At 41.9% G+C, this 15145-nt stretch overlaps 1 protein-coding gene across 3 annotated transcripts in view; it reads right to left on the reverse strand.

Moving 5' to 3' along the window:
• LOC119017995 (leucine-rich repeat-containing protein 49) overlaps window positions 1-15145 on the reverse strand; it is a 35463-nt gene that overhangs the window by 7637 nt on the left and 12681 nt on the right. For all 3 annotated transcript variants that reach the window (XM_037095270.1, XM_037095271.1, XM_037095272.1), the window contains exons 10-14: window positions 12649-12710; window positions 9623-9770; window positions 7330-7413; window positions 5748-5923; window positions 3899-3994 (exon numbers count right to left, since the gene is read on the reverse strand). In XM_037095270.1, the coding sequence (XP_036951165.1) occupies window positions 3899-3994; window positions 5748-5923; window positions 7330-7413; window positions 9623-9770; window positions 12649-12710 (566 nt within the window). The remainder of the gene's footprint in view (window positions 1-3898; window positions 3995-5747; window positions 5924-7329; window positions 7414-9622; window positions 9771-12648; window positions 12711-15145) is intronic.

Raw genomic sequence — 15145 nt, forward strand, 5'->3', positions numbered from 1 at the left:
ACTAGTTTAGAGCATGGCTGTGTGTGTGTGTGTGTGTGTGTGTGTGTTCTGCTTGCTTGAGTATAGAGTATAGTATACAGAGTGACACAACTAAAAGTCTTATTTTAGGCTGTAGTTTGCCCTGGAGTTCAGTCAGTTTTAATTAGTTAAGTCAAATACCCTTTGGGAGAGCTACAGCTTTACATGTAATACCACAAATTACACTTGCAAGTAAACACATCAACCAGATTAATTGTGTAATGCAGCCTAAACCCCTCTTAATAAAGCCAGGGTATGTCCCATCTAATCATTACATTTCTTTGCAGACACATTAGACTTATATGATACCTAAGGTGGCCCTCCATGCCAACTAAGAACGGCTTTAAAGTATTAAAGCCATTAAAGCCATGTAAGTGGAGGAGAGGACATACATATCAATAGATGGTCCAGAAAATGCAAAGCTAACAGGCTAAAGTCTGTCTTAGCTTCCACATCAGTGTTAACTTCAGCGTTAGCTCTCCAACTAATGATAACAGCAGTGCTAGCCTTTCCAACAGGCTAACACTTTCATTAGCTTCTCCAACAGTTTCTGTAACAGCTAAATTCATATCTTTAAATAATCCAAAATGATAAGATAAGAGGAAGCGTATTTAATGAGGACCCTAGGTACTGTCACACTACTAACTTCAGGAATTGATGAGGGAGTTGACAGATGTGAACAGTCCACAAAATACTGGATTCCTGCAGCCGTGCAGCTATAAAAGCAGGTGAGCTTGTAGATGTTAAATGATGAGGGTGCTCTTCTGGATAATGAAATGTGCATCTGAGTGGAAAGCGCAGTGACTGAGTACAAGTGTAAAACTTCAAGCATTAAAAGATCTGGTAGTTGTGTCCTGTTGCAAGCACACACATGGACAGAAACATGGGACGTGGCCAGCAATAGACCGGGAGGTGCCAGACACTGTAAGGCCTTTTAATCTTACGGATATGCCACACCTCTGAGATGCAGCGTTGCCAAAGGCAGTCAGAAAACAGGAGGAGTTGGAGAGCATTGCAAGAGATGGAGCGTAACATGTAGACAAGTCACATAAAGAATAGGTGTACCAGTGGTGCGCCTGGAAGTGTGCCATCAACCCACTCTGCACTGTGTCACATATTGTTCCCCCATAATCACAGCTGAAAGGCTGCCAGGTGGTCCTGAATCCCCTTCTGACATGAACCCAGCAACTAACACTCAGAGAAGAAATGAACAAGGCGAGGAAGACCGAATGAGGAGTCTGTCACAATTACATGGATCCTGCTCTGGCCTATTAGACTCTGAATCTAATTCAATTAGAGCTATCTCACTTAATCCTCGAGGAGTTTAAAAAAGGACATCTGTCATCTCTTCACAACTTAATCCGCCCAAAGACATGGCTTGTAGCATATACATGTCTCCAATTGCCTGGATACTATGTGGTAGTGATGTGTCTGAAACACTACTCTCTGAGCATTTCGTCATTTCACTCCATTAAAAAGTCAAAACAAATGGTTCGAGTGGCAGTTGCTGGTGCAGTGCAGATGATGGGCTTATTGGGTGCTGAGTGCTGCACACTGCTGTAAAGTGCATATATATACAGTATGCAGTGTTTCTCTCGAATTACAAAGACAAGTCATTGTTTTATGTGCCTGAAAAGCCTCGTGTTCAGGGTCTCAGCACAGCTCTTTAAAAAAATGTATGTAGGAGCAGTACAAAGGCCTTGCCATCTCCCCACTATCGAGTTTCTGGGTAATAACTCTTCAACTGCCATGCGCCCCTACTCAACATCTCTCAGGGGAGGTCAAATAAATCTTACATTTGCACAGGATTAAATTTGAGTGTGCATCACAGTCACACGTTGGCACTGACACAGACTATTGTGCCATAAGTCCACACTAGGAACACATTGATACGATCACACTAAGTGTGCTGTCAACATTCACTTCAGTTTGTCATCATACTGCTAATGCTATCCAGAGATGACATCATGTTTGTCTTTTTCTCAGTTTCTCATCACACTGTGAGGTAGTTTGGTTGTATCTTTGGATTTAACTGTATTTTAATGCTTCGTGACAAACAAAACATCTTGTTGATCATAAATGTCGATTTGAAAAGTGCAGATATAAATTATTAGAATATGTCTTCATCCCAGTCTCTGAACTCTAGCCATTTTCAAAGACATAGTTTTTTTTATCATTCCAACAATGGGATCATTAAGCAATTGCAGAGACAAAATTTGTTATTTTTAGAAATCCTGGATGAGCATTAGGATTTAATGAAAACAGACCTGATCATAAGAATAGCTGTGTGTCAAGCACATAGGCCAGTATATAGTTTATGCAATATTTATCAAGATGACATAAGTCTTTTACAAACTGAACTGAACTTAAAGCCGGTTCACAGATTTAAAGAAAATTGAGATAATCATAAACTGTACATTGCTTTGACTTTTCTAAATGTACTCAAATTAAAGTCGTGCTGTACTCTCAAGTTGTGTCAAATTGAGGTGATAGTTCTCTGCAGCAGACTTGGAGTTAAAGAAATGAAGGGCAGTCATCAGTTTGTTACTCAGGAAGACACATGTAGGTTACCCCAGGCTGCCACTGAGCAGATCCAGATGTGTGGGTGTGCCAGGTCCAACCTCTGACCTAAATTAGAAAACCAAGAATCTGTTGAGATTCTGGAGTAACAGGATTGAGGATGACTTGTAACAAGCCGTACGCCATCTCTTCAAGGTGCAAAAGAATGAACCTTTTCCTCCCTTTCCTGGGAATTCACACCCCAGAGATGATACGTGATGTCGTACACAAGTGAGGAAAGAGTGTTGATTCACAGGCATTCATCCCTCATCTGCCTATTCAGGCTCTACATTGGGGAGAATGGTGATATTTTCTAAAGAATCTAGCACTTCATGAGCTATCTGAGGTAATCTGGTCTATATTGCTGTATGTAGGCATTATCATAACCCTTCTATATACCCACCCACACTGTTGGAATAAAAAATTTAATTCGAATTTCCCGCCTATTGTACATATATCCAGGTATTATGAGGATTTTATCATTGAAAACATCTTGCTTCTCTTCAAAATTAGTGTTGGTGCCGGGGGCTCGTAAAGGCCTTTGTTATTTGTAACACAACTCCCAACTCATAAGAGTGTGGTCGATTTGAATCGCGTGAGTCCTGTTCGTCACCATAACCTGTTAAGCCACATGTCTGAAGTCATAATAGATCTTGTAAAGGAGAGCCATTGCCATTGAGGGATTGTGCTTCAGGGCCCATTTTCATATCCTGGCGCAGGAAGGAAAAGCCGTCTTTAAAACATGTAATAATAGTCCTCGACACAGCCCCTCTTTCATCTCAGCCTCCCCCTCATAACTCATCCAGACCTGGATCCCAATCTGCGTAGGAGAGCATATCAGAGCCCTACGCTCACATTAGACTGAGCCCAGACTGTTGATTTAGAGCGCTTCCAACATCATGTTATAAACAGCGGAAGAAGAAAGTCCATGCATGTCTAAGATATGCATGGACTGACAGAGAAGCAGCAGCCAAGTCCCACGCTCCTGGAGTCAGTAAAGGGGTCACTTCACTGCTGAGGGATATTTCAAGATGGGTTTGATGCTGCAGCTGTTGCAGGGATCACAACTTTAACTAGGATGATCTCTCTACAGTACGTGCACTATTTTGACTATAAATTTAAGTTTTGGCAGATTTCAGCACACAGGTTAATGGCTAGTGATCTCAATGACCAACTCTTCTGAATGACAAAATTAGGTTTTTGAACTCAAAGAAGAAATCATAAAATCTGCACTCAGTTGTTCCCTGTCAAGACAGAAAGCTTTGCTTATTTACTGGTCAAAAGTGTATTTTTTAGCATTTAATTTAGCATTTGGTCTTACTTGGGATCTCGTGGGCTGTTTGGACGGCTGTTGGTGCGAAGTCTGATCTCCGTTCCCCCTGATGGTCGCTCTGGTCCTGAACCTGGGCTTACCCGTCTGACAAGATAAAGAAAAAATACAGCAAAACAAAACCATGAAAACTCAGCATCAAAGCAAACTGTTCACTTCAAAACCCTCTCAGATGAAGGTGAAGCAAGCCTGTAAAGCCAGGCTCACGTTAAAGGGCTTTTAGAATCCAAACCAACTTTGGAATCAGCTGAATCATAAGCATCAGAAGAGATTTCACAGACTCTCTGCCCTATAATTACAAATACGCATTACAGGATTAGAAATAACTGCATCACAAAAGAAACTAAATTATTACAGTTATCACGCTAGAAACAATGCACATGCTTGTCTCACTTTCACACATGCCTCTCTCTCATCCCAAATCTTCCCTACACTTGTACACATCGAAAGACCTTCACAATTAAAACATTAATTCCCGTCCTCTCCCTAATGATTTGTCTCCATTTGCCTGCTGAGTTTCCATTCAGACAGTACTGGCACCAATGTCCAGACTTCAGAAAACAGAAAACGGTTTAAAATGATCATGGCTCCCCAGATAAGACTTCCAACAGTTCTCAGCTCTGCAGGGTTACAATTTAATATGATCACTGCTCCTCTTCCATAGATACTTAGTGCCTTTTCCTGGGGCATTAGTTGGCACAATGGTACTGATACAATGGAGTGGAGGAGAGGAGAGGACACTTATTAGTTCTTTATATTGAATCAAACATCCTGAAATCTAAACTCAATGAGATAATGTATCCAGCTTCCCATCTGAGCCACAAAATGTACTAAAGCCTAATTAAATCTAAATAATTATATAACAATGAGACTATCATAGAGTTAGCATGTTGACTGTTGAAATAGTCCATACAGTAGTATGTTACTGTCAAAATTTGTAAAATGTCAGATATTAAAAATAGCATTTAATCCTCCACAAATTTATCCCCTCAGGATGAAATCTCATGTGAGTCACTCCACTATAACACTTCATACAACACTCATATAGTTGAGAGCATAAGTAAGCCAGTGCCTAACTAAATGAACAGTGGCCCAAAAAATAAAATACTCAAATTCAATGTTGCAATTCACAATACTCACTCTTGATGATAGTGACCAATATCAACTATCTAATATCAAAACTAACAGTACTCTACAGCCATGATAGCTGCTCTGCGAGTTGGTATATAGACACAGTCATGCACAAAACAGCAGTTAGCATTTGGCACACTATTGTTGTTAGCAAAATGCTACACTTGCATTGCCAGACACAGCACAGTGTCAGCGCTGGAGAAAGGTCTGGCTGCAGCAAATCACATTCATGTAAAGGGTGGAAAAAATGCTCTGGCTTGTTTGCATGTCTTAAAACTAAATGCTGATGATCAGCAGGAATCATGTGCACCAACCTTTTTGCCCATGTTAGCATGCTAACATTCACCAATTAGCGCTAACACTAGGCCACCTACACCATGTGAGGACTAAATACAACCAATATGGGACCAATGTAAGCAAAACAAACAATTCATCCTGCATGTGACAAATTTCAAGAAAACTAACAGTTGTTCACAGCTTTAAAAAAGACCTAAGTCTAAGCTAGCTGGGCCCTATAAGCACCTGATATGGACTGTGTGTTTCTGTAACCGCCCCGATGATCTAAACCACATCAATCAAAGTTACACTAAAACCACAATTCACCTTGGACCAACGTCAAGAGTCACACACAACACCGGTATCTCATCAGCCAATGGCTCTGCTGGTTCTAGAAAGGTGACGTGACTTTATCTGCTGAAGTGTTTTGTACCTGGGTTCATCTGGAGAAGGTTCCTGTGCCAGGCCATTGGTTTGGGCGGGGCTGTGGGCGGGGCTGTTCTCTGGACTAACTTCTTCCTTAGCACCATTCGTTGGTGGCAGCTCCAGGCAGGCCCTGACACCCTCCCACTGCTGCGCTGCATTACGGATGGCCAGACGCCGCTTCTCCTTGATGAACAGAACACACACACACAGAGGACAGAGAAGGATTCTCTTGAGTAGAACGCAGCAGTCAAATGCTCAGCTAATGGAACCTTTCTGTTAGTATATATTATCACAAGCAAAATCATACCTGCTGCCTCCACTGTCTCTGAGATACAGTATGCTGCTGAAGATAGTATGAAGACTGCTTATTGGTCTTATTGGCAGTCGCACTTTATCAGAGCTGGATTTGAAATTGTATATGCATGTGTTGGTCCATTCAATTTGCTTCTGTTATTGCAGCATTTTTGATTTAACTGCAGTTGGCTCTTACAGCAGTAAAACTGACACTCGTACCCTGACAGAGAGAGGATTTCTTCCCCCTGTAATTGTTCTTTCCTGGCTGAGCTGTAGTTTCGATATGCTCACTTATGGAATGTGCCACTCCTCGATGCAGGGGTGAGTCAGTATCAATTCATAGTGATTCCTTTGCCCTTATGAACTCTCGGCTGCGGCATTCAATACAACATTTTCTCAACACTGGGGATTAGAGGAGTTAGGTTACTGCAAGACAATGTGTTCCACACAGAGACTCTTTTTCAGCAAGAGTAACCACCTCAGCAAAGACACAGCAAGAGCACATCAATACATATTGTACCTTTAAACACACACACACAAACATTCACTGCGAAACAGATGCCTGTGCAAGACAGAGACCTAAGTTGAGTCCATGTCAGCATTCAGAAAATGTATTTAATGGCCCACTAAAACAGTCTCAGCAGTCACAACGCACATATGTTACAGGGTGCATAAGGAGAGAGAGAAGAGTTGAAGAAATCTAGCAAAAAATCATAACCATGACTAAACATGAGGGGCATTTTTTCGATTATCAGTATCTGTGCTTTTTCTGTCTGATTGACGAGAAAAATAAACTCATTTGAAAATGTGCTACAACTAAAATCAGTTTCCAGTCTCTTTGATTTCTAATAATCGGTGTCGGTATAAGCCATGAAGAAGCTGCATCAGTTGACTTCTAAATATTTCTATTTTCTGAAAATGTGTTTTTTTGGCAAATGGATAATATTGTTTTAACCAGCACACCATAATAACAATGTCCTGCTGCAGGCTAAGAGCATTGGCTTCAAAATAAAGTATATCATTCAGCTTGTGCATAAGTACAACAGAAATACAATGATGCTTTCAGAATGCTACAGAATGCAGCTCCAGTACTTCAACCCTCTGCAACTTATTATCTTGTTCATATCAAGAATAACTGACCATACAACACCCGATGTATGAGGCACCAGTAGCTTCAGAGGACACTTGTTAAACTACTCTCTGAGATGTAAGCCGTTACGTGTGTTTGTTACATAATCAAAGTGTAAATCCAGGCAGACAAATACAAACAGGTGCAAATCACATCGGGCTGGTACCTTATGAATGGTCTGCTTGTGACTCTCCCTCTTCTTCTCCTCCTCTTTTCGAGCCTGTACACCAGCCATGCGCCGATCCTCGTCCTGAAAAAGAGAGCTTGTGCAATCAGAGTGTCGCTCCATTCATGAGTTCTGAATTATTCACGAGAGAGTGGGAACCACAAAAGACGCCACCAGGAAGACTGTTCTCTCCACCAGAACTGGACCAGTGTGGAGGATGGGAGAGAGACTCTCACACCGGCCGGCTGCATCACAGGATTATCTGTCTGATTTTCAGTGTCGGATCAACTGTGCCCAGCTGTTGGGGAAAGCCAAAACTCCCAGAATGCAATGCTGCCAACACAATCGGAGTCTGCCAGTTGAGAGCTTGGGGGATATTTAGCTGTCTGTGACGTGCTAGCAGAAAAACGATGCCTCGGTCTGATCAATAGAGGCAGAGTGCTAGCGGAGACTGTACAATGGCAGCTGTGTGTGTCACTATTTTGACTAATTTTGTTTAAAAATAAACAACTTTTATGGGGAAAAATGACCAGCTGCTCTGTGAAACTGATCAATAGCTTATTGACTGCAATGGGTGGTATTTTTCAGCAATAATAATGACTTTGTTTAGGCAGCCACCACACTATGGAAGTCTGTGGAAGTTATCTGACTGTTAAGGTTTCACTACAATATTTCCAGTTTAATTTCTGTTGACATTTTAGTTGTTTTCTGAATGCTGAATTTATTTCTACACAGATAATAATCATACAGTAGCACCTACTGGCTCTGTCATCCATACAATTATTGCATATCAAATGTATTTTAGGTAAATATTTGACTCAGAGTGGGTTTATGTTTTATTAGTCAATTGAAATATGATAATCTAATCAGGGACAGCTCCAGTCTACTGTATGTGTCTTGTTTGATCTTCCTTTTGCTTTAGTTTCAGTACTAATCCAAACAGTTATGCGTGGAGTATATCCCCACAAGAAACAGAAGCAGCATTTATCAATTTAGCCCAAAGGAGGACAGTAGTAGTGTATCCATGCAGTATTAATTCCCATTCCATTCATAAATAATGGCCAATCTGCCAGCAAGTAAGGCATAGATTTTATCTCAGATAATTTGATCTCTCTTCCACTGACAGCATAGTTCACTGGGGGCAAGTTTTTCCAAATCATTTGAGATGAGAAATTTAGATCTTCAGTGGCGACTACGAAGTTCGCCTCCAGCAATATCATGAAACCGCTGGAGACGATGCAAAATCCAGTCCAAGGCTTAAGTTGTCAAATCCAAACTTTGCATCTCCCAAAAGAAAATGTCTCTAAAAAGTCTGTTTCTGTTCTCAGGATTGACAGCTGCAGAGGTTGATGGAGGGGTTTAATGGACCCTGGAGATCATGAAACTTGTTAAACCTGTTAAAGACCATATGGACCTTAGAATTCAAGTAAAAACATGAAATTGAGTTGGGTTTTCTTCCCCAAAGTATCTGCAGTATGTTCTGAGGGCAAGGTGTGTGGTACTTACAGATTCCTTGGAAGTACAAGCTCAGACCTGGGTGCTCCCTGCTTGACAGCCTCTAAGAGCACGCTGATATTTCACTGTAGCACTTTGCTGGCATGTTATACAAATACACTGTCTTCATACTGCACTTGAGAATAATCATTGTTTTGTTAGACTGGATATACATTACGTGTCTTGTAAATGCTTAGTGTATGGATTAGTCACTGGTGCATTTTTGTTGGTATTACGCAGCTGAGATGATGAATGCAGCTCTGATGTCAGAAAACAAAGAAGACAGCATTGTCAAAATGTACAGGAGCCTGGAGATGCTCCACTGACAGTAAATGGGAGATTGCCTGTGTGGGTTTGTTTTAAACTGTGAACTCATCGTGTTGATCATCAATCAAGTTTTTGTCAGGACAGAGTGGCGCTCAAGAATCAACATGCAGCACCAGTGCCGTCAGGAGCATAAGCTCAGACAGTGACACAAAGGTTTGGATCATTAGCTGAACGTGAATGTCTGGTCAAACTATGAGATGCAACACAGGCTTTTGCAAATACAAATTATAAAACAGTCTACATCGCTGTTTAACATGTTTAATAATGGCAATATAGTATGAAAACTGTGACATGACATTTTATAATTCTGGTCATGTGATTCATTGTCCTAAATATGAAGTGGTAAAGAAAAATCATCTGCAGGGACAATAAACTTCATTTACAGCCCCAGCTATAATGAGCAGAACTTGGCCAGGGGCCCGTTTCTTCTCTTGTAAACACACACAGACACAGTTAAACAGTTGAGCCTTACTGTGATGCGCTTCATGTCCAGCTGTCTCAGATGAAGCACACAGCGCAGGACGGCCTGCTTGTACCATGTCTCCAGGGCTACAGGATTCCCATCCAGGGTGAGCTCGGAAAGGGAGCGCGACTCTCCAAGACAGGCTAGCTGATCAAAACTAGACACAAAGAGGATTTTGAATCAAATCAGGAGTCAAAGCTATACTGATTCAGATTCAGATGTTTAAAATACAAAAGCAGCATAAACAGAATGCTGGGTAACATCCCTCATCCATGTTTTGATCCTTGAACCTTTAATTCAGGCTTGTATTACAGACTGGAGCCAAGCTAAAAAGAGACATGAAAAACTGGTAATTTAGCAGGCAGCCTCACATTACTCAGGAGGCAAGTGAGGAGAGAGAAATCCGCTCCAATGTTGCCCTTATCACCCTGTGGCAAAACAAGGCATGAAAGAGCACAGTCATGCTATGTGAGGCATTGGAGATCCTATCTTTGCTAATTTGTCATAATTACCTTGATGAATCATTTGCCTGAAGCTACGTATGGACCTACTACACTGCTCTCTGGTGCTAGTCAAAAGGTTTCTCTCAATGCAAAACAGGATCGGATATCAACCTCTGATGAACTATTAAAGCAAGTACAGCTGAGGCTGACAACTGGAAAAGAAAAAATAACAACTAAAATTTAATCCGTGCACTATTTTGAGGAACTTGAACAAATCACAGAATTATTTTGTTGGTCTGAGCCCATGACCAGTCTAATACTTAATGTATGTACCTATGTCACCTCAGGCTTTGTTATCTGATTTCAATCTCTATAGTTTTAGAATACTTTATATCATTTCATACATCTACTGCTAATAGAGACAATTATTCTCTAGCAGTAATGAAGTAGGCGTTTTTCCAACTGATTATGGGAGACTAATTGAGAGCTCCCGATGGTGCTTCACTGCATCTCACACGTTTTTCATAAATACCCCCGCCAAGGAGGCTTATTTTCAACCATGTCCGTCTGTTGGTTGGTTGGTTTGTCAACTGGAATACACAAAAATAAATGAAACGGCTTTTCAACACTTGGATGGAAGACGGGTCCCAGAATAGACCCTGTTAAGTTTTAGTGTGGATCCGGATAAAGGGACGGTTCCAGGATTTGTTTCAACTTCTTTCAAGGGCAACCGGCTACTGAGTGCTGCATGTAGTTTAAAAACTACTAAAAAAGATTTATATTGAAGAACCAGAGATACCATTTTCTTACTTTTCAAAACCTGCGTCCTACATTACCCACATGCATTGTGGGTAATGTAGGCTGCATACTCAGCCACTCAGTGACATCACTGGAGGTAAATGATCAGAATCCAAGCAGCTTCCTCTGGAGCCACAAATACTTTAAACTGCTTTTTTTGATATATGGATTACTTCCAAAGACCTTTATATACTCCTTATCATGTAAGGTTGGTGGAGTCATACTTTTGTATTGTGATTTGGGGCTCCTTCTTTGCCAGGTGTATTTTTGGTGTCTGGTATCTCTGAGTAACAACAAAAGGGGACTGTTGGCGCTCTACAGAGTTCCCTTGTAATTATTGTATTAAATCACAGTGACCACTGATCAGTGTCTTCTTGGATACTGTTACAACAATACTTGTTGTGATATTAAGTAAACATGCATCTGTCCCTCGGTGCTTTTAAAGCTCTAATAAGAAACGAGCATCCGAAATATTCGTGTACCACGTGGGGTGTGGCTGAAAATTGTACTTTCCGAACACAACAGCCCTGCATCTCTGTCTTTATAAAATAAAGTGTAACTTAATTCTGGCAGGCTGAGTCATAAATGCGATGTTATGATAAATGACTCAAAGTTTACTGAGGGATTTTTTTTTTTTTTTTTTGCTTCAACAACCTCCACTGGGCAATTCACTGCACCACGTAGACGAGTGTCGCTCTACCTAGCAACAGAGCACAACTGTTCTCCTATCAGCTTTGAACTGTTTCAAAAGGTACACACGCCAGCTTGACATACTGCTATGGCGAGCATCCTGTCAAGAATGATTTTAGTGAAAATGTCTGTGCTTTGAGGACGTTATAGAAATGATAAGAATATAAAGAAACAAGAACAATTGTGTAAATATATTAGAAAATAGTTGAATATCCACACTGTACTTCCAATCCAGTGACACTCTACAATGTCATAAGATGTTAAGGAATACAAATGAGTTATGATGATATTTGTTGCCTATTCTGTCATGACTAACTATGTAATAGTGTGTCACATACAGACTCATACACACACTAGAACTGTGGGGCTGGCACGAGACGTCAGGTCACATCTATCAAAACACAAGGTGACCATGGTAAAGAAGGCTATTAAACAACAATCCCAACATGAATCCCACATACAGTACAGGCCCCTCTTCCAGACAAACAAAGCAAATTTTAGAGCTGCTTTATTCAGTGAGATGGCTGTGCGCTGCTTTATCAAGTTAACTCTTTGACATTGTGATTGGTGGCCTCAGAGTGGGAATAACAGAAAAAAACCGATACTGGAAAAAGTGAGTGAAGCAGGTTTGTGCTAAGCAACAAAACACACCTGTCATTCATCCTACACACCCTCATCCTCACCTAGTGATACTGCTCTTGAATTCACTCAACCCTAAAATCTGTCATTAATTTTCCATAATAATGAGCTACCTCCTCTTAGTCTGCTTCCCTGTTCTCTGTTCTCTGAATAACTTTGAAGTATTGGCACACCCATTTCTTAGGTAACAGCATGCTAATTACTAACAATAAAGAACACCTCCAGGATTTTTTTTTTCCAGTTTCCAGAAACTGCCTACCACAGCAAACCTGTGTGTGTATGTGTTTTTCTGTGTGTGTGTGTGTGTGTGTGTGTGTGTGTGTGCGAGAGAGAGGTTGTGCATGTGCCTGCAGCTTGTTGGCCAGGCCCTTGCCAAGCGCAGAGGGAGTGGACGTGGAAGTGTCCAGCCACTATCCCTGTCCCTGCCCTGTGGGGAGGAGGGAGTTAAGCGATACCAGCTCTTACCTGGTGATGTTGTTGCAGCTGAGAAAGAGGCGCTGCAGGCAGGGCAGGCGGTCCACCTCGGTCTAGAAAGAGAAAGAAAAAGAAGGAGAGGGAGAGGGAGGAGAGAGAGAGATGGAGGGATGTGAAAAGGAGAAGGTGCTCTGGAAGAGGGCACTGCATCGTCACTGCCGTCAGAGCTCTGTATCCCTCTCCATTCCCTCAGTCACCTTGCAGCTCTCAGCTCCAGCATACAGCATCCCCATCCATTCTGCGCATGCACACACACACGCACTCACATCCAGCACGCTGCCTTGACTGCACATGGAGAGGAGGGGCGGGATAGAGAGAGAGAGAGGGGGAGAGAGAGAAAGAGCGAAAGAGAGAGAGAGAGAGAGAGAGAGAGAGAGAGAGAGGAAGGGGGGAGGGGAGAGAGAGAAGAGTATGCGCTAATGCAGAGAACCCCTGCTGCAGGAGGCTAACTCAAAATGCTCACAGTAACACATGCAGACGCACACACTCTAAGCAGCTAGCTACTGTATCTCATCACACAAGAACAATAGCTGGGGTGAAACTCAGTGGGAAAGGAATGGGATGGGGGTAGTTTCTCCATCAGGCAGGCTCAGCATCAAAATCAATGCAGAATTTAGCGAGGGGGTGGGGTGAGGAGCAGCAGCTGGCCACCTGGCAAGCTGAAGAGGATACACAGGGACGGAAGCAATGTCACAACCACAAGGACTGACGCTAATCAGATGGCAGAGTGGGAGGACATCATGTCTAGTAGTTTTCTGTGTGTGTGTGTGTGTGTGTGTGTGTGTGTGTGTGGCCAGTGTTGCACATGCTGGAAGGAAAGAGGACACTCCCAGCAGCAGTCTGAATGAGCTGCGTCAGCGTCCGCCCATGTTGCAGCCACCGCCTCGCAGCCTCCTCCAGAGCTGCTGGCAGTGTCCATTCAAATGTGAGATCAGCATTGAGGCTATGCTGCCTCCTCTGCAGAGAGCAGAGCAACACTGCAGTCGTCATCTGGAAGATTTCTACAGAGCCCCGTCCACACAACCACATAAATATAGTACACAGTTACTCATCGTTGTTTCATCCGTTCCAATGGCTAACATGCTCACTTTAGTCCAGAATGAAAAATCAGGACCCATTTGTGTTGTGTTGTGTTATATTGTGTTATGCTCAATGTATTGAATTGATAATGAAATCATTTAACCTGTGAATTTGCAAAAAAGAATAGTATAGAATAGTACAGTATTAGCTCTAATACTCGATCCATCAGTTAATTTTCTCAAGAGTTTTTCTTGATTGGCCATTCGATTCCTAAAATATAGAACTGGCACAACACTAAATGGGATGTATACAAACTAGTTTATAGGTGAGGAGTAGATCAGTGGCTATATACATTTAGCATATTTTGTAAGCCTATAAAATAAAAAGTAAGACCCATACAAAAGAACAAATCAAACTGCTGGACTGCTAGAGAGGTAGGCAGGGAGGTAATGTCTCCTGAGCAAGAAAAACAAGATCCACTCTAAGGATTGATCCGTTTAAAACTTGGCCCACACTACATGTCTTTTAAAATCCTAACTGACTGTGAAATCTGGTTGCATCACGCACATAAAGAGAATCTTCACAGATCACAGGCTTCACACACTACATACGCTGTAGTTCAGTCAATACTTTAAGTGTGGGAAAAAAGCAGAAGAAACAAGTCTGGGTAATAAAATGATCAGGGAGACACAGTCAGCTTGGGCTCTCTATTACTAAATGAGAAAAGAGGTGAAATTTTAACTGTTTAGTTTATTATCTGTCAACACTAGTGTGCAATGTAGTGTTAGCCTGAAGGGCTAGGGTTGTTTACTGTTGCTTGGCAACACCTCAGCTGCTCTGGGATATCTCTAGCAGTGGCTGTTGTGTATTTATTCGGGACGGCCTAGACGACTCTGGTGCAGTTCCGGAGATTTAAGACTGGATCTGTACACCCCTCACATTAACAGATAATCTTGGCCGACCTTCAGGACCGGCCAAGCTCTCTGCCCTCTAATTCTCAAGAGGCATATCGGTCTTAAATCAGCCCGATGCTCCTGTAGTTTCTGTAAATGAAAACTCAACAAGTGCAGCAACATTCATCATACAGCTCTCCTTTCGAAGTTATCAGATACCAAAAAGAGGCACAGGAAAGTAATTATGTATAATGAGTGATGAAACTGAAAGGGCTATTTTGCAATATGACAGGAATTGGTTGAACTGCAGACATCTTGCTTCTTTCTCACCTTTGTTGAGAGTTGTACTCAGGCAGTACCGATCAGGCAGTTAGCAACAGTTACTTTTACTCTTTCACTGCAGTCTCTCTTTTAAACTCAGCACAAATGTAGTATTTTTTTTTTCCCTGGGTGTTACATTTACGTCACAGTTCACAACAAGCTGGAGGCGACAAATATCTGTGACAAGCGCAGGGTCACAGTGTGAGTAAATCCTGGTTATACACACAAATCCAGGTGTAAGCAGGTGTAAGTGG

Source organism: Acanthopagrus latus, chromosome 4 (assembly GCF_904848185.1).
Source record: "Acanthopagrus latus isolate v.2019 chromosome 4, fAcaLat1.1, whole genome shotgun sequence".
NCBI classification, from domain to species: domain Eukaryota; kingdom Metazoa; phylum Chordata; class Actinopteri; order Spariformes; family Sparidae; genus Acanthopagrus; species Acanthopagrus latus.